This window comes from Muscardinus avellanarius (genome assembly GCF_963383645.1).
Source record: "Muscardinus avellanarius genome assembly, chromosome: 2".
Classification (NCBI taxonomy): domain Eukaryota; kingdom Metazoa; phylum Chordata; class Mammalia; order Rodentia; family Gliridae; genus Muscardinus; species Muscardinus avellanarius.
In genome coordinates this window covers 148,454,655-148,473,357 of record NC_137787.1, presented here as the reverse complement: position 1 = coordinate 148,473,357, position 18,703 = coordinate 148,454,655, and the positions used below count along the sequence as shown (strand labels likewise).

The window sequence follows — 18,703 nt, the reverse complement described above, 5'->3', positions numbered from 1 at the left end:
TTCTGACCCAGTTCTATAATGTTCTAAATTTTACAAATCCTTGAAAGTAGTATTTGCAGTAAATAGTCTTTTAATATAAGTATATATTTTTTGCTCCAATTATTTATAATAGAGGTTATTAAAAGAAAAATAGTATGAGTATTAAAACTTTTGCTATTTTTTACTAATTTAAGTAGGAAACTAAGAATATAAAAAGTTATCTAATATATATATATATATTTTTTTTTTTTCTGTAACAGGGATGGAACCCAGGGGTATTTTACCTCACCTCTGAGCTACACCCCCAGTCTTATTTTTTAGTATTTTTATTTTTTGAAACAGTGTCTCACTGAGTTGCAAAGGGCCTCACTAAGTAGCTGAGGCTGTCCTCGAACCGCTATCCTCTCTAATCTTTAACAATATGGAAAAGAAGGTGGAGGACATGGTTCAGAAGATTATTAATTACTGTGGATTTTATTTTCTTTTACCCTTGGTCCAGGGCTCACTGTTTATGATAATTAGTATATCTTTAATAAATCTTATCCTTTTATAACAGATATTTTGAAATTATATACTACATGTGATTAAGTATACAACTCTTAAGTCTTAAGTGCTTTGGTCAATAATAAACTGAGCATTGCTGTTTTGGATGTTATCATCATATTGGATTATGGAGTGCAGAGGTGATGGGATCAATCATTATCTAATAAATGTAAAGACAGACCTTTCAGAACTTCCACTCTAAAAATATAACTACACAATTAGTTGATTCAATTTATCAATGCTTGTTAAGATAGAGATTATGGGGTAAAAAGATGCAAAATCAAGAAGGTTCACAAATTGTAAAAGCTATTTTCCAGGACCTCATCCTCAAGACAATTGAGATCTATCTTATGTATTGTAATCATTCTTTTTCTAAACATGTCCCCAGCTAGGAAAACTCCTTAGCATAATCCCTGGCCCTGTCTTGAGGGGAATATGAACAGTTAAATGATAATCTAGCATAATTTGTTAAGTACATATAGTCTGCCTCTTATATTAAGGTTAATAAATCCATCATAAGCAGGAAATATCACTATTCAAAAATGCATTTAAGCTGGGTGTGGTGGCGCACACTTGAAATCCCCATGCTTAGGAGGCGGAGACAGGAGGATCGCACAGGTTCAAAGCCAGCCACGCTGGCTTAAGAGACCCTGTTTCCAAATTTAAAAAGTATAAAAATAGGTCTGGGAGTATACCCCGGAGGTAGAAGGGTTCCATCCCCAGTACCACCAAAAATGCATTTAGTAAACCTAACCTGCCAAACATCATAGCTTAGGCTTGCCTACCTTGAGTGCTCGGAATACTTACATTAGCCTCTAGTCGGACACAAATCACCTAGTGCAAAGCCTACTTTATAATAAAGTGTTGGATATTTTACATAATTTATTGAATACTGAAAGTGAAAGACGAGATGACTGCAGGGATATGCATTTGTACCACCCTAAGTCAGGCTATCCTGTGATCAAGCCCCATGGCTAGCCACCATTAAAGTTTCAGGATGACCTGGAATCTCAATGGCTGGGTGGTCTTAATTCCTGGAAGAATCTCAGCTCTCCACACATGAATTTGTGGCTTCTACTGGAGTTGCAAATTTGAACATGACATCTTACTTACACAGATGCTTTTTGCTATTCGAATATATTCTGTGAACTCTTTGGCATTCTGGTCAAACTATGAACCCCTTGGGCCCCTACTACAAATATGTTTGGGTTTTTTGTTTTTTTTTTGTTTTTGGTACTGGGAATGGAATCCAGGGGCATTTTACCTCCAAGCCATACCCCAGCCTATTTTTTATTCTTTATTTTGGAACAGGGTCTCACTGAGTTGCAAAGGGCCTCACTAAATAGCTGAGGCTGGCCGTGAACCCACAGTCCTGTCTCAACCTGCCAAATGCTGGGATTACAAGCATGCACCACCATGCCTGGCTACAAATATGGTTTTAAATACATTATATAAAATGTATATATGTACAAAACAAATAATTAGTATTAAAATAAGTTTACAGAATCTTTTAGAATTATTTAAGAATAATGTATGTGCTTCATTGTTGCTACTTCAAATAAAAATCTAATGGCAGCCGGGCGTGGTGGCGCACGCTTGTAATCCCCACGCTTGGGAGGCGGAGACAGGAGGATCGCGCAGGTTCGAAGCCAGCCGTGCTGGCGTAAGAGACCCTGTTTCAAAAATATAAAATAGGTCTGGGAGTGTAGCCCGGAGGAAGAAGGGCTTCCAGGAACCCCAGTACCACCAAAAAAAAAAAAAAAAAATCTAATGGCATGTCAAATAAATACCATAATTTCAAAGTAATGATGAACGTAAATGATATATGTTTTATTTTGTTTTTGTGGTACTAATTGAAACGAGGGACGTTCTACCTCTGAGCTACAGCACTCCTAGCCCTATTTTTATTTTTATTTTTAAAAAAGGTCTCACTAGGTTGATGAGAGTAGCACTACTTGCTGTAATTCCCAAGTACTGGAATTACAAGCATGTGCTACCACACCCAGCTCATCAGTGATATCAGACATTCCTGTAATATGATAAGCATGAGTCTGTATTTTTATTAATGATGAAGTCCAGGCATTGTTAACACCTGGTTTGTTACCCACATTTATTACTGAGGGCAATTGCAAATATCAGACATTAGTGAACATAAAGAGATCTGTTTTTATCATTATATTAGCAGTCCCTCTGAAACTATTCAGTCTCCTGATTTCTGAACCTCAAGAAGTGTATGTTAAATGATAAAAAAGGAAACTAAAATTAGTTAAACAAGATAAATAAAATCATGCTAATATGCATAAAAAGTAACATAGAACAATTAGAGAATTCCTTTCCATAGTTTAAAGTAAACAGAGAAACACTTTTTGCTCATAAGAGAAAGAGACAACAGAAGGCCTGATGTTTAAAAAATTATTTCTTGGATGATTGTTGAAATAAAGGTGGAAAGAGACCCATGTTTGGGGAAGCTCTTTAGAGAAAGATCCCTGTACCGGTAGAGTCCTTGGTAAAAATTTTTGACCAGAGAGATTTTCCTTTCCCTGTTGTTTTGTGGTTTGGATGGAGACTGATTTCATGTGTTGACTTTAAATTTGTGTGGGAGAAAGACTTAAGACCATGGTTTCCCTGTCTAAAAATGAAAAATATCATGCTTTTGGGTAAATCATAATTCAATGAACTAAGGTAAAAGGAATCACAGTATAAGTTGAAAAAAACTATACAAATATAAACTGTTTCCAAGGCCACATCAATTGTGTTTCTGATAAATACTCAACTTTCAAAAGCACTGTATACGATTTATAATCCTCTTTTTAATGATGAGAATGCCAGAAACACAAAATATAATATCACAACAACACTTGTTATGTTTACAGAAGAAAGATCTTTGACATATAAATGGAGAAATTTTACCAAAATTTTAAACATTTTAATTAGGAAGGGTGACTTTTTGCCTGTAGTATACCTAATTTAAATGTATTGAGTAGCTTGTTCTATTTATTAACTGAAACAATGATTATGTAGTAGCGTTTTCAACCCTTTAAAAACTAATGTAAAGAAAAACAAATAACTTCTAAAAAACAATGTCTATCTCTAGGCTATATAGCCATCTATAGGCTATAATGAATAAGGTGATAGTAAATAATTATTTGTTGAATTTATACTTTTGGTTATTTCAAATATTTTCATGATTTATAATATTTTTAAAACCTGCTAGGCATGGTGCCTCATGCCTGTAATACCTAGTACTTGAGATGCTAAGACAGAAGGATCACGGGTTCACCATCCTCAGAAACTTAGTGAGGCCCTCAGTAATTTAGTAAAACCCTGTTTCAAAATAAAAAAGCCAGGCATGGTGATGTATACCTGTAATCCCAATACTCAGGAGGCTGAGACAGGAGGACTGAAGGTTTGTGGTGAGCCTCACCAACTTAATGAGGCCCCCCACAACTTAGACCCTGTTTCAAAATAAAAAATAAAATAGGGCTGGGCATGTAGCACAGAGGTAGAATGCCCCTGAGTTCAATCTTCAGTACCACCACCACCACAAAAAAAAAAGCTTGGAGGCAGATTCCCCCTGGGTTCAATCCCTAGTACCACACACATACATACAAATAAATTTGGCCCATTATAGAATAGTGATTTCTATCTTTGTTGAATTCACTTCAACAATAATTAATCATAACTATCTTTTAAATAATTTTATAAGCCGGGCGTGGTGGTGCACGCTTGTAATCCCAGCATTCGGGAGGCTGAGACTGGAGGATCGCGGTTCGTGGACAACCTCAGCTACTTAGTGAGGCCCCCCGCAACTCAGTGAGACCCAGTTTCAAAATAAAGAATAAAAAAAAAATGGGCAGGGGGTGTAGCTTGGAAGTCAAATGCCCCTAGGTCCTATCCCCAGACCTGCAAAAAAACAAAACAAAACAAAAAAAGTTTTATAATAATTGACTTTTACAGTACTCTTTCTACATCATCAACCTGAATTGTTACAACTTACTGGGGTAGGTCTTATTACTCAGTCATGGAGGGATGCAGTTGCCCAAGATCAATAGCTGGTAACTCGAGGAGCCAAAATCCACATCCACTGCTCAGTTACCATCAAATGATACGTACTTAGAATCAGAGAAGGAATTGTGCTGCCTTCCTACTGTGTGTTCTAGCTACTTCCCAATACCTTATCTCATTGATCACACTGTGTGTTAGGAATGATTAGCCCAGTTAGCAGAGGAGCAAAGCGAAGGGTCAGAATTTAAGCCAAGTCTTTCCACTGTGTCACAAAGAGAAAGACAGATACTGAATTAAAACTCAATAACATCATTTTCAGGGAAATGGATGGAACTGGAGGACATTATGCTAAGTGAGATTAGTCAGGCACATAAAATAAGAAATCAGATACTTTCCCTAATATGTGAGAGTTAGGGAGAAAAGAGGAGCAAACAAGACAACCTAAAGAGGAGAAAGGAGGGGGGAAGAGGAAAATCTCTAAAGCTCACAATGTACTTGAACATATTGAAGTCAATCACTAAGCCAAGCAAGGGAGGGAGGGACGGGGAGGGAATGGGGTGGGATTTGGGTAGGGGTTAAATCAGCGATGAGTACATGTTTGTACACACAAGTTTTTTACCCCAATAAGTTGTACGAATATAATGCACCAATAAAAATAAAAATAAAATAAAAAAAATAACTGGAGTTTTGTGGCATTTTGCAACATCATGAGTCACAAGTGGAAACATAGTGGTATGACAATAGGGAAGATTACAAAAGGGCGTAGCTCTGCTCAAGCTCCTCCAGAATATCAGAAACTTTTCAGTCACATGACCTTAATTCACAAACCTATACTGCTCATATCTTCTTTTATTTTTAACTTTTTAATTTTTTAATTTTTTTTTTCAGGTCTGGGGATAGAACCCAGGGGCATTCAACCTCTGAGCTACACCCTCAGGCCTATTTTTTTAATTCTTTATTTTGAAACGGGGTCTCACTGTGTTGCAGAGGGCCTCATTAAGTAGCTGAGGCTGTCTGCGAACCGCGATCCTCCCATCTCAGCCTCCTGAATGCTGGGATAACAGGCGTGTGCCACCACGCCCGACTATGCTCATATCTTCGTATGAGGCTTTTAAAATAGATATTAAGCACTAACGCTGGGTATTTAGTTTAATGCACATAAGTTAAATTCACCAATATATATATATAGAGAGAGAACTTTCTTCTGAAAATGATATTTTTCCCACACCATTCTTGTGAATAAAGTGTACCCATTTTAAAAGACTGCTGTAAACTGTTTTAAAAGTGCTTAATTTATATTCAACCAGACGTCTTTTTTCTTTTTCTTGTGTTATATGATTGAAAGCAGCTCTTTTTAAAGCATCCAGTTATACCTGTTTTAATATATTGTGTTTAGAAAATGGTTATTTTCTACAAAATAATTAATATTTATTCATTTAACAAATGTATATTGAGCACGAGATAGAAAAACCCTATTTCAAAAAAAAATAAGGCTGGGGATGTAGCTCAGAGGTAGAATGTACCTGGTTCAGTCTCCAGCACCATAAAAAACAAACAAACAAATTAGTAAGGCTGGGGGGAAAAGATAGAGGTAGATACCCCTAGGTTCAATCCCCAGGATCCCCCCACATACACACACACAAACACAAAGAGTATAAGATGCTTTCTGTCATGTACCTTCCTCCCCTGACTTGATTTTGGTTCTGACTACTTAAAAAAATCCAGCTTAAAGTTGGGCATGGTGGTGCACGCTTGTAATCCCAGCATTAGGGAGGCTGAGACAGGAGAATCACAGTTTGCTGATAGCCTCAGCTAGGTAATGAGGTCCTCCACAACTTAGGTTGAATGCCCCTGGGCTCTGTCCCCAGACACACACACACACACACACACACACACACACACACACACACACACTCAGGTTGAGTTTACTCAATGCTTAGTTATAGAGCATGTGCAATGTACCGGGGACTATCAGAGGTGCTAGTCGAGATGGGCAGGACCAGAACCTGTCCTGAAGTAGCCTGCTTTCAAAAGAGGCCTAAAACAAGCTCATAAAGGGACCGTACAACAAGTGAGACTCTGATAAGTGACCCAAAAAAGACTCTAGGAAAGTACGGCCTGATTTGAGGAGAAAGAAAATATTTTAATGCTGTTTTTTAGAGCAGCTCCTGCTTTAGTAGTTTATGCTTTCAAAATTTTAAAATTAAGAAAAAAATCAGATAAAGGCCTTTGTAACATGTAGGAATATACTTGAGAGCAGACATGACCAGCACACTTAGCTCCCTTGCCTTTTGTTTCTGGCACTGATCAAGCTGGTGGTTTTGTTCTTTTTGTCTAACCTCAATCTTTTCATTCTGCAGTGTGATGGGCAGTATATTCCTCTCCCAAGTTTGCAAGGCATAGCAGTGTTGAACATCCCCAGCTACGCTGGAGGCACTAATTTCTGGGGTGGAACCAAGGAGGATGATGTAAGTAACATCGTGAGAGTAGAGTTTGTTACCCCAATAATAATTAAATTACCGCAATACCTTGCTTTATAAAAATGCGCTTTTAATATTAATTTAATTCCAGAATATTTTACACTGGGGAGGCAAGGGGAAAGATGGATTTAAGGTTTTATTTGAACACTCTTTCATGGATATACTCTAAAACTTCTTATCCTGAGGTATAAGTAATAATTTTCTGAGTAAACACAAAGGAATTGACTTTTGGTAAAGTAAATTTAGAAGAAAAGAAGGGAAAGTTTTTACTTTTTAATCTCATACTCATATTAGTTTCCTACTGCTACTATCACAAATGAACACAATTTTAGCAGCTTACAACACGTGTATCATCATACAGTTCTATATGGTCGAAGTCACACAGTCTCTCTGGGCTAAAATCAAGATGTCAGCAGGCTGTGTGCCTCCTGGAGGTGGTAGGGAGCAATCTGTTTCCTGCTCTTGCCAGCTTTTAGAGGATGCTCACAGTCCTTCCTATGTCTTCTAAGCCAACAAAAGCAGGTAGAATCCTCATATTGCATCACAATGGCTTCCACTTGCTCTTCCACTTTTAATGACCCTTGTGGTTACTTTGGGCCAACCCAGGATAATTTTCCCATCCCAGAGTCCTTAATTTAGTCATATCTGCAAAGTTCCTTTTGCCTGGCAAGGCAAACAAATTCACAGGTTTTGGGGATTTGGACATGGACATTTTGTGTGTAGGAAGGGGGACATTATTTCTCCCATCATTATGACTTTCCATACTTTTTCTGAACTTATGGATATATTTCTACTTTAGAAATATCAAGAAGACTCATTTGTCCAGTGAAGTTCAGGCCTATATCTTCTTTTTATACTTCATTATATTACAAAAAGAAGAGAACAGAACTTCAAAAATGAAATCGTTCTACAATGAATGAAAAAGGGGCTGGAGATATAGCTCAGTAGTAGATGACTTTGCCCAGCATGCTGAGGCCCTGGGTTCTATCCCCAGTAACACACACACAAGAATGAACAGAGGACACAAGTATTGAAGTATAGCTGTAAAAATGAAGTGCTCTTGTATCTTTGAGGAATCACATGCATTGATATTCATTTGGGGCTTATGAAGTAATGATGTAATAGATCTACTGACCTATTTTCTCAGGGTCCTTAGATGGAAATCCAGGGATTAAACTACAAAATAACTTATATTTATAATGTTGATGACATAAATATATTTCCAGTCCTGTTGAAGTATGGAAATGAACTCAAAGAGCATTCACACCGTTGTGATCTAAACACCTGACATGGCACACTTACAAGAAAGGAGGCTTTTATTTGCTAACAGATCTGGAGAGGTTCAGAGATCATAGTTCATTTGGGGCCAGACTTCTGCCCCAGCTTGACTCCCTTTGGCATCCTGGCTGATGCTGAGTGAGAAAGGGGAGAGGTTAAGGGTCTTTCATAGTCCCCAAGGCTATACCCCCAGGGCCCACCTCCAGCATCCTGCTGCCTCCAATCCTTTCTTGTATAAACAGGAGGTGGGAGGAACATTTTAAATCCTAACCGTAACACACTTAGACTAGCCATCAACATTTCTTGCTAGCCTATCACCAGATAAAGCCCACATTTCTTGAACACCAACTTGGTAGTCAATTTCTGAAAGCTTTATATTCATTTATACCCAGCATGTTAGGCAAGCACTCTACCACTGCGTATTTTACCCAGTCCAATGCTTAGAATTTTTCTCTAAATTTTACCGCTAAAAAAAAATGAAGGTAAAGTGCCCACAGTTAATGAGTAGCAGAGATAGGGTTTAAATCAGACCATCTGATAAGAAAAGTTACCAGGAAATCATCAGCTAACAAATTTGTGTCCTGATTCTTTTTGTGAATTTTTAAATTAGGATACTGCTTTATATTGAATATTTTTTCAGAGTCATGATTATTTATGATGAAGTGAAAGAAATAGAGTAAAAAGGACATACAGCCTAAATTAAAATTTTTAGAATAAGCAAATTTTGTGGAAATGCATGCAACATAAAGTCCAGGTCTACATGATTTGTATCATCTTAGGTTTCTGTTTCCATAGTTATACTAGTTGTAGTTTTTATACTACCCTATAAGGCATATACGCATGTTGCTTGCAGTACCTTGAAAGATTTCCTTAGAGTATGACAAGTGAGCTGGATTATAATGTGCATGGTTATTACCTTTAACCTCGTGAAACTCTGCCACCTTCTGGGGTTTTTAGGTTTCCAGAAATTATATGAATTATCTTGTTAAGGCAGCTGAGTTATGTGTGATGGATATCGATTACATGTATACCAAAATGAGTCCTTACAAATGCAGTACTTTATGAAAAGTACGAGTATTGTATCCATGTGGAGTTAAAATATTTTTAGAAATCTATTTTACGCCATCTTCAGTCATTTTTCTGGGATTATCATTTTCTAATATTTACTTTTTGCTATTTTCATGTTTTAAAATATGTAAACTAGAGGTAGCATTGTTTGGTGTGCCCCTTTTCCTAACCCTTCAGTGAAAATGTAATACAGTTTTTCCTTTCAGATATTTGCTGCACCATCATTCGATGACAAAATCCTGGAAGTCGTTGCAATATTTGATAGCGTGCAAATGGCAGTTTCAAGGGTCATTAAACTGCAGCATCATCGAATAGCCCAGGTTGGTGTCTCTGGTCAAACTTGATCACACTTCTTCAGCCGGGGTGGCTAGGTGGCGCTCTTCCCAAATGATGCCTATGCTAGATGCGCTTCTGTCAAAGATTGACTTTCTCCTCACATCAGTAGTGACTGTGTCATCACAAGAGGTAAAGCTTAGCATTCCATTCCACAGAATGGACAGGCATCAAGCCTGTCAAGCCAGAAAGCATGCAGAGATGGACTGAGTTTTTTCTCAGAATAATTTGCACTCTAAAACAATGTGTTTGTTTTATTCCAGTGCCGCACTGTAAAAATCACTATATTTGGTGATGAGGGAGTCCCAGTGCAGGTGGATGGCGAAGCATGGGTTCAGCCTCCCGGGATTATCAAAATCGTGCACAAAAACAGAGCTCAGATGCTAACAAGAGACAGAGTATGTAACAACAACAACAACAAAAACTCTTCAGAATGTTATCGGTCTGTTTAAAAAAAGTCTTATATTGTTATGGAAGATAGAAAACAAGGGAAAATATTTAAATTTTCTCTTAAGTCTGATACTTAGATCATTGTGGTTTTAAATATGAACAAATGTGCCAGGCATGGTGGCGCACGCTTGTAATCCCCATGCTTGGGAGGCGGAGACCGGAGGATCGCGCTGGTTCGAAGTCAGCCTCGCTGGCTTAAGAGACCCTGTTCCCCCCAAAAATATATATATATATAATTATATATATAATTATAATTTATATATAATTTATATATATAACTATATATATATAATAGGTCTGGGAGTATAGCCCGGAGGTAGAAGAGTTTCCAGGAACCCCAGTACCACCAAAAAAAAAAAAATATATATATATATATATATATAAACAAATGTGTACTCAATTTTAAGTTCATTATTTTTTAAACAATTTTAGGTTTATAGGAACATTGAGCAGAAAGAACAGAAAATTCTAATTCTATTCCTATAATGTCTTTTCTCTACCCATTGCACACAGGAATTCCCCGTCATTAACATTTTGCATTAGCATGGCACATTTGTTGCAGTTAATGAGCCAATGGAATACATTATTACTAACATCCTCCTCTGCCTTACTTTTTGTGTTGTATGCCCATGGGTTTTAGACAGATGCATAGTGGCACGTGTCCACAATTACAGTATCCTATAGAATCGTTCCACTGCCCTAAAAATTCCTCATGCTCCATGAATTTATCTCTCCTACTTTCCCCCTAGTCTTAGCAATCACTGATATTTTTATTACCTTCATATTTTTCTTTCCCAGGATATGTATTTTTAATTATGTTCAACCCTTAACAAATAAGGCTGCTACTATTCATGCCATCTTGTAAAATAGTAAAGTAAAATAAAATGATGAAGATTGAAGCATAAATTAAAGAAATAAAGACTGAAGCATAAGTCTAATATCTTTTAGTGGTATATTCATCATTACTGATCCCATTACTCTTTATTTGTTGTGCTACATTAGGAAACTTTAGTGTCTTTTTTTTCAATTGTGATTGATTTAATCCTATGTTGTTAACAAAAAAGCAATCATAATTCTAAAAACTTCTATGCAGTATCGAAATATACATTTAGGTGGGTCTCAGAGGTCCACTCACCATGTATACTGTTTTAAATAGGCCTTTGAAAGCACTCTGAAATCTTGGGAAGATAAACAGAAATGTGACTCTGGGAAACCTGTTCTTCGAACTCATTTGTACATCCAGCATGCCGTCGACCTCGCAACGGAGGAGGTGTCGCAGATGCAGCTTTGCTCACAGGCAGCAGAGGAGCTCATTACGAGGTATGCAGGTCTGCTGCTGTATGGACCATGAAATCTCTAGACTTGGCCATTTTTTAAAAATATGTAGTTTCAGCTGCCTGCGGTATCAAAAATGGGTATATTTTCTAACTCATGTGAGCACCAATTATTGCTGTTCTCCAGTATCACGTTTTCTTTGCACACATGTACACACAGGTGTTCTTTATACAGGATATTTTACACTTCTTGAGACACCATGATTAACTTACCCCACCACACAGTACTCCTTTTATTATTCCCCATTTCTATATGCTCTTTATACTATATTACCCACTTACAATATGGCCTTCTTAATTATTAATTGTAGAAAGAAGCCCAAACACTAACCCTATTCCCAAAGAGAGTTTGGAACAAAATAAAGCATCTTAGAACCAGGTTTTTTTTTTTTTTTTTCCCCTTTTTGTGGTACTGGGGATGGAACCCAGGCGCATTCTTCCGAGCAGCACCCTCAGCCCTATTTTTTTATTCTTTATTTTGAAACAGGGTCTCACTGAGTTGCAAAGGGCCTCACTTTGCAAAGGGTCTCACTGAATTGCAAAGGGCCTCACTATGCCCAGCCACATAAATCAATTCTGATGGAAAAAAATGAAATTTAAAAAAATGCGGGCTGGGCGTGGTGGCACACGCTTGTAATCCCCGTGCTCGGGAGGCAGAGACAGGAGGATCGCGCAGGTTTGAAGCCAGCCACGCGCGCTGGCTTAGGAGACCCTGTTTCCAAATTTTAAAAAATGTAAAAATGGGTCTGGGAGTGTAGCCTGGAGGTAGAAGGACTCCCAGGAACCCCAGTACCACCAAAAAAAAAGGGTTCTAAAGTTGGGTGTGATGGCACACCCCTATAACCCCAGAACTTGGGGAGCTGAGGCAGGAGAATCACAGATTCAAGACCAATCTCAGCAATATAGCAAGACCCTCAGCAATTTAGAGAGACCCTGTTTCAAAGTAAAAAGGACTGGAGGTGTAGTTTGGAGGTAGAATGCTCCTAGACTTAATCTCCAGTACAAAAAGAAAAATAGGCAAAAAATTTTCAAAATAAAAAGCAGGTTCTGAGTGTAAAACATATAAATCATTAGAAACAAAAGTAAAGTTCAGAGAGGAGGAGAGACTGGACACGTTTTTGTCCACAGTCACCTAAATCTTACCTACCAAACTTTTATCTTCACCTAAATCTTATCTACCAAATGGATATAATAAGAGGTCCTCAATTGTGAGAATTGCATGACACCCTAGAGATAAATAAAGCACACCATTGTCCGACAGGAAGAGGGAGAAAGGTGGCCCCATGTTGGACTGATGACTTCAGATTTAGAAATAGCTAGGTGATTTCAGTTGGCCGTTAGGAATTTGAACATTACTTCTTTCCCAGTGTTTGACAATTAGAATAACATTTACCCCTCTCTGTTCTTCTGATTACTTATTCTCCATAGTTTCACGGATTATTCGTTTTCATATCCCTTTGTGCCTTGGCTATCAATTGTATAATCCTTAAAAATTAAACTTTTTTCTTTTACTTCTGATTCAGGTTTATAGGGCTTCTGTTTTCTTTCTATTCTTTCTAGATTGAAGATCTTCTCAAAAATATCAGAAGCAAAAAGCATTTTTGTGTGTATGTGTGTGGTACTGGGGATGGAACCAGGAGCTTACTACCTCTGAGCTATACTCCCAGACCTATTTTATATTTTATTTGGAAACAGGGTCTCACTAAGTAGCTGAGGCTGGCTTCGAACCTGTGCAATCCTCTTGTCTCAGCCTCCCAAGTACTGGGATTACAAGGGTGTGCCAGCACTCCAGGCTTGAAGCAAAAAGCATTTGACTAGTGTTGCCTACATGCTCATATGCAAACCTTATGTCATTTTCTAAATGGAACTTTTCCTCCTTTCTCTTCCTTGCTTCTGGTTTCAGTCCCCAGTAACTAACACACACACACACACACACACACACACACACACACACACACACACACGGCAATCTCCCCAAAAGCTTTTTGTTCATTTGTTTCATTTTTGCTTTTAGGATTTGTGATGCAGCCACAATTCACTGTCTTCTGGAGCAGGAACTGGCCCATGCTGTGAATGCATGCTCACACGCACTGAATAAAGCCAACCCAAGGTTCCCGGAGGTGAGGATCTAATGGTAAATCTCATTCCACAGATTCTTTTAGTATTGCACATATATTTTAATACTGTATAATATTGGATGCCCTGTGAAAGAAAGTTAGGTAGTCTGTATGAGCCTCTACCAGTCACTTATAGGAAATTTGTGGCTAAATCTTCTTTTTCCTTTTCCAGCCATCTTTTCATTCCTGCCCTTCTCCCCAGTTTTTTCTGTTTCACTTTCAGTCACTTGCCACCTTTCCATCTTCATTCAAATCTTTCTCCTTTTAGTTGCTACCATCTTTTCTTACCACCCACCCCTTTTTAGGAGATGGTAATCTTCTTTCCCCTTGATAAAGCACAGACCCAGAAATCACCAGAGTGCATTTTGCTAGAAATGTTCACTCATTTTTGAAATTTCCCTTAATTCATTTTGTTTTACTAAATTATAAGTTGATACTCCTGCAAAACCTTTATTGTAGAAGTTAACAATAGAGTAGATAAGACGATTTTTCAACTTTCTTAAAATGTGAGACGTGGTAAATGATAAAGAAATAGAAAAATCTGACAGCATTATTTTATTCTTGTAATTATTCAGTTGAAGTTACTTAAATTAATGTTTGAATAAATGCTAAGTCTCAAGTTACCTTCTAAAAAGCAGTTTGGTTGGAACTACTAAGAATGGAGGTCAGTAGATAGAACTATTACAGGTGACCCTTGAACAATATGGGGGTAAAGAGCACCAACCCTCCCTCTGCAGTTGACAATCTGCATGTAACTTTTGACTTTCTAAAACCTTAACGAATAGCCTGCTGTTGATCCATAGCATAAAAAGTCAATTAAGGCCCCGCCGCCCCCGCCCCAACTCCAGGCCCGCGGCGGGGCCGAGCCGCCGGCGGTGGGGCGGGGGGGCGCCCCGATGAGCCCAGAGTGCGAGGAGCCGCCGCCCCCCCCCCCCCCCCCCCGTGCAGGGCGCCATGTTTTGGAAGTTTGACCTGCACACAAGCTCGCACCTGGACACGTTGCTGGAGCGGGAGGACCTGAGCCTGTCGGAGCTACTGGATGAGGAGGATGTGATACAGGAGTGCAAGGTGGTGAACCGCAAGCTGCTGGACTTCCTGCTACAGCCCACACACCTGCAGGCTATGGTGGCCTGGGTCACCCAGGAACCTCCAGACAGCTGCGAGGAGCGGCTGCGCTATAAGTACCCCAGCATGGCTTGTGAGATCCTGACCTCAGATGTGCCCCTAATCAATGATGCTCTGGGTGCAGACGAATCCCTCCTGAACCGGCTCTATGGTTTCCTGCAGAGCAGTGGTACCCTCAACCCACTGCTTGCCAGCTTCTTTAGCAAGGTTATGGGCATCCTCATCAACCGCAAGACAGACCAGCTTGTGTCCTTCCTGCGCAAGAAGGATGACTTTGTGGACCTGCTGCTGCGGCACATTGGCACCTCAGCCATCATGGATCTCCTCTTGCGCCTGCTTACCTGTGTGGAACGGCCTCAGCTGCGGCAAGATGTCTTCAATTGGCTCAATGAGGAGAAGATCGTCCAGCGGCTGATTGAACAGATCCACCCATCAAAGGATGACAATCAACATTCCAACGCATCTCAGTCCCTGTGTGACATCATCCGCCTGAGCCGGGACCTAATGATCCAAGGCCGGGATGGCCCAGAACCGGACCAGCTATTGGCTACCCTGGAGAAGCAGGAGACTATCGAGCAACTTCTGAGCAACATGTTTGAGGGAGAGCAGAGCCAGTCTGTCATTGTGAATGGGATCCAGGTGCTGCTGACCTTGCTGGAGCCCAGGAGGCCAAGGTCTGACTCTGTGACCATGAACAACTTCTTCAGCAGTGTGGATGGGCAACTGGAGCTCCTGGCCCAGGGGGCCCTGGATAACACAGTATCCAGCATGGGTGCCCTGCATGCCTTGCGCCCACAACTCAGCCGCTTCCACCAGCTCCTCCTTGAGCCTCCCCAGCTAGAGTCACTGCAGATGACATGGTGCAACCTGGCCCCACCACTGGGTAACACACAATTACATGTGGTTAAGCTCCTGGCCAGTGCCCTTAGTGCCAACGATGCTGCCCTGATGGAGGAGCTCCTGGTGCTGGACGTGCCCAACACCATGCTGGACCTCTTCTTCCAGTACATCTTCAACAATTTCCTGCATGCTCAAGTGGAAGTGTGTGTGAGTGCCATGCTGAGCTCGGGGGCCCCTCCTGATAGCAGCTCTGAGACACCTGTCCAGAACCCTGCCGTGAAACATCTGCTGCAGCACTGCCGCCTGGTGGAGCGAATCCTGGCATCCTGGGAGGAGAATGACCGCGTTCAGTCTGGTGGTGGTCCAAGGAAAGGCTACATGGGCCATCTGACATGGGTGGCCAACGCCCTGGTGCAGAATGCAGAGCAGGGGCCTAATGCTGAGCAGCTGGGGCAGCTGCTAAAGAAGATGCCAGGCGAGCAGCAGGAGAGATGGGAGGCATTTGTGTCAGGACCTCTGGCGGAGACCAACAAGAGAAACACTGTGGATCTGGTGAATACCCACCACCTGCACTCCTCTAGCGATGATGAGGATGACCGACTCAAGGAGTTCAACTTCCCTGAGGAGGCTGTGCTGCAGCAGGCCTTTATGGACTTCCAGATGCAACGTATGACGTTTGCCTTCATCGACCACTTCGGCTTTAATGATGAGGAGTTTGGGGAGCAGGAAGAAAGTGTTAACGTACCTTTTGACAAGACAGCCAATATCACCTTCTCCCTCAGTGCTGATGATGAGAATCCCAATGCCAACCTGCTTGAGATATGCTACAAGGACTGCATCCAGCAGTTTGATGATGAGGAGGAGGAAGATGAGGGCCAGGGCTCAGGGGAATCCGATGGAGAGTTTGGTGCCTGGCAGGGCAGTCAGCTGTTGAGGGCAGTCCGCTTTGGCCAGACCCCTGGTGTCCGGAGTGGAGGCAGCACAGACAGTGAGGACGAGGAGGAGGAAGATGCGGAGGAAGACGAGGAGGAGGGTGAAGGCCAGGCAGCCCGAGTAGGAGTCGTTCCCCCCTCCTGCTCCAGACCTGGCCCCCAACCACCCAGCCCAAGCTGGACAGCCACCTTCGACTCAGTGCCTATGGATACCCAAGTCTCTGGGAATGAGGAGCTGCTCTCTGGGCCCCCAGCCTCTGTGGGACCCCTGGATGTGTCCCCCACCCAGAGCCTGGCCAGTCCTCCGGCCCTTGATGCCCTGCAGCTCAGGTCTCAGGACCCCAAGTTCCCCTCAGCACCTCAGGAAGCCACAGATGGCAGCAAAGTAGCGGAGACCTCTGCCCCTTGCCAGGCCTTGGTTAGTGTCGAGGACCTCCAGGCCACCTTGCACGGGATGTGCTCCGCCCCCAGCTCCATGGACAGTGCAACCAGAGACCCCTCTACCTCTATCCCAGCCTCTGGGGCCCAGCCCCCACAGACCATGGAGGGGGAAAAGAGCCCAGACCCCTCGGGGCTTCCCCAAAGCCAGTGTGCCCAGGCCCTTGAGCCTCTGATGCCCAACGGCTCTGCCCCTGGAGGGCCCATCTCCCCCAGCTCCCAGTAGTTGTCTGGTGGTGGTGGTGGCCAGATGATCCGTCCTCCCCATGGACCCCATGGGCAGGGTGGGTCCCATGACATCCCCCAGATCCTATCACCCTGTCCCTCCCATTGTCTGGACTCCCAGGAGGCTGGTGCCAGGGAAACAGGCCCCTACCCACCCCCATTTGCACTGAGAAAAGAAATTACGGAGCTTTGTCTCCTAGAATAAAAATAGAGAGTCACATAGAAAGAAAGAGAAAGAGAGAGAGAGAGATATATTATATATTATATATATATATATATATTGAGGAAGGAGAGAAAGGAAGCCAGGACGCCGCATTGGCCAGTGGTTCCGAAGCACAACCTTCCTGCCTGTCCTGTTGAGGGCTAGCTGGCGCTGGGGTCCTGAGGCCGCTGCCTTTGCGCCCTTCCAGCCCTAGTCCGACACCTACATCCAGCCTTTCAGCTCAGGTCCACCTTGGGGGGGAAGCCGGGAAGGAGTCAAGGGCCCAGATGGCACTGTGCCTTCATCCAGGCCCTGCACTTTCACCCAGGCACTTGTTCCTGGGAGCAGGGCCTCCCTGGCAACATCCCCAGGGGCCCTGATTCGGGTTGGCTGGACCCCCTGTGCCCAAGGGCCTGGGGGTCCCAGTCCTGCTGCCATGTGGCCTTGTCCCAGCTCCTTCCCTCAGGCTGGCGTGAGTGTGTGTGTGTTCGTGCGGAGCTTCTATTTCATATTGCAAATATAAAGGAAGACAGTTTACGATTAAAAAAAAAGTCAATTAATTTTGTATGCTCCGTGTATTATGTACAATGCAAAATAAACAAGAATCATGAGGGACCACTTTTTTACTATAATACACAATTTACTGGAGAGACAGCTGAACGGGCAGAGCTCAAGTGTCTCATGCCATTTTAAGTGGATACTCAAGCCTGGAGCCCACAGTATCAACCGGAAGTGGCTATGAAATTATTATAGTACTAGAGTATGAACTACCATTACTTATTTACATTTCACTCCACTATGAGTGGCGCCATCTAAGGTTATTTGCATGTGGTTTGACAAATTTTAACTTTTTATAATAGGGTTGTGCATATTTTATGCTACTGAATTATAAAGTAGAATGTTATCTACATATAAGTAGTGTATTCATGACCTGCCTTTTTCTTACTTTTTAAAAAAATATTTCTAGGCTATGCAATTCATATGCAAGTTTTTTCCAAATTATTGCAAATCTCCAAAAGTCTGCATTTAAGTGGACCTGCAAGCTTCAAACTCATGTTGTTCAAGAGTCAGTTGTATAATCAAATAATGCCCCCCTTCAAGACATAATTTTCTTTCAGTTAACTGTTTTTTGGGGGAATATGTATGTGTTGGTGCCAGCATATATGTATCTGTAGGTAGGAAATCTGCTCCTGAGTGGATTTGCTGTAGTTGTGCATTCTTTTGTTTTCATGACCTATCAGTTAGGAGATATAATCATACTAACAAATGTGAGTTCAAAATTTTGCAGTTATAATACATTTAAACAATTATTTGCAATGTGAATATAAATCGATTTAAAGTATTTACTGGTGAT

General features: G+C 41.3%; 2 protein-coding genes across 4 annotated transcripts in view; both read left to right on the top strand.

The window, feature by feature from the left end:
* DGKH (diacylglycerol kinase eta) overlaps window positions 1-18,703 on the top strand; it is a gene marked incomplete at both ends in the record, with an annotated part of 206,455 nt that overhangs the window by 174,697 nt on the left and 13,055 nt on the right. For all 3 annotated transcript variants that reach the window (XM_080689758.1, XM_080689759.1, XM_080689760.1), the window contains 5 exons: window positions 6,888-6,995; window positions 9,560-9,673; window positions 9,950-10,084; window positions 11,293-11,456; window positions 13,485-13,590. In XM_080689758.1, the coding sequence (XP_080545884.1) occupies window positions 6,888-6,995; window positions 9,560-9,673; window positions 9,950-10,084; window positions 11,293-11,456; window positions 13,485-13,590 (627 nt within the window). The remainder of the gene's footprint in view (window positions 1-6,887; window positions 6,996-9,559; window positions 9,674-9,949; window positions 10,085-11,292; window positions 11,457-13,484; window positions 13,591-18,703) is intronic.
* LOC308259031 (serine/threonine-protein phosphatase 6 regulatory subunit 1-like) lies at window positions 14,542-17,148 on the top strand (the record flags this gene model as incomplete). Its single annotated transcript, XM_080689761.1, has 1 exon — window positions 14,542-17,148. One exon carries the CDS (start codon window positions 14,542-14,544, stop codon window positions 17,146-17,148), a length of 2,607 nt encoding a protein of 868 aa, XP_080545887.1.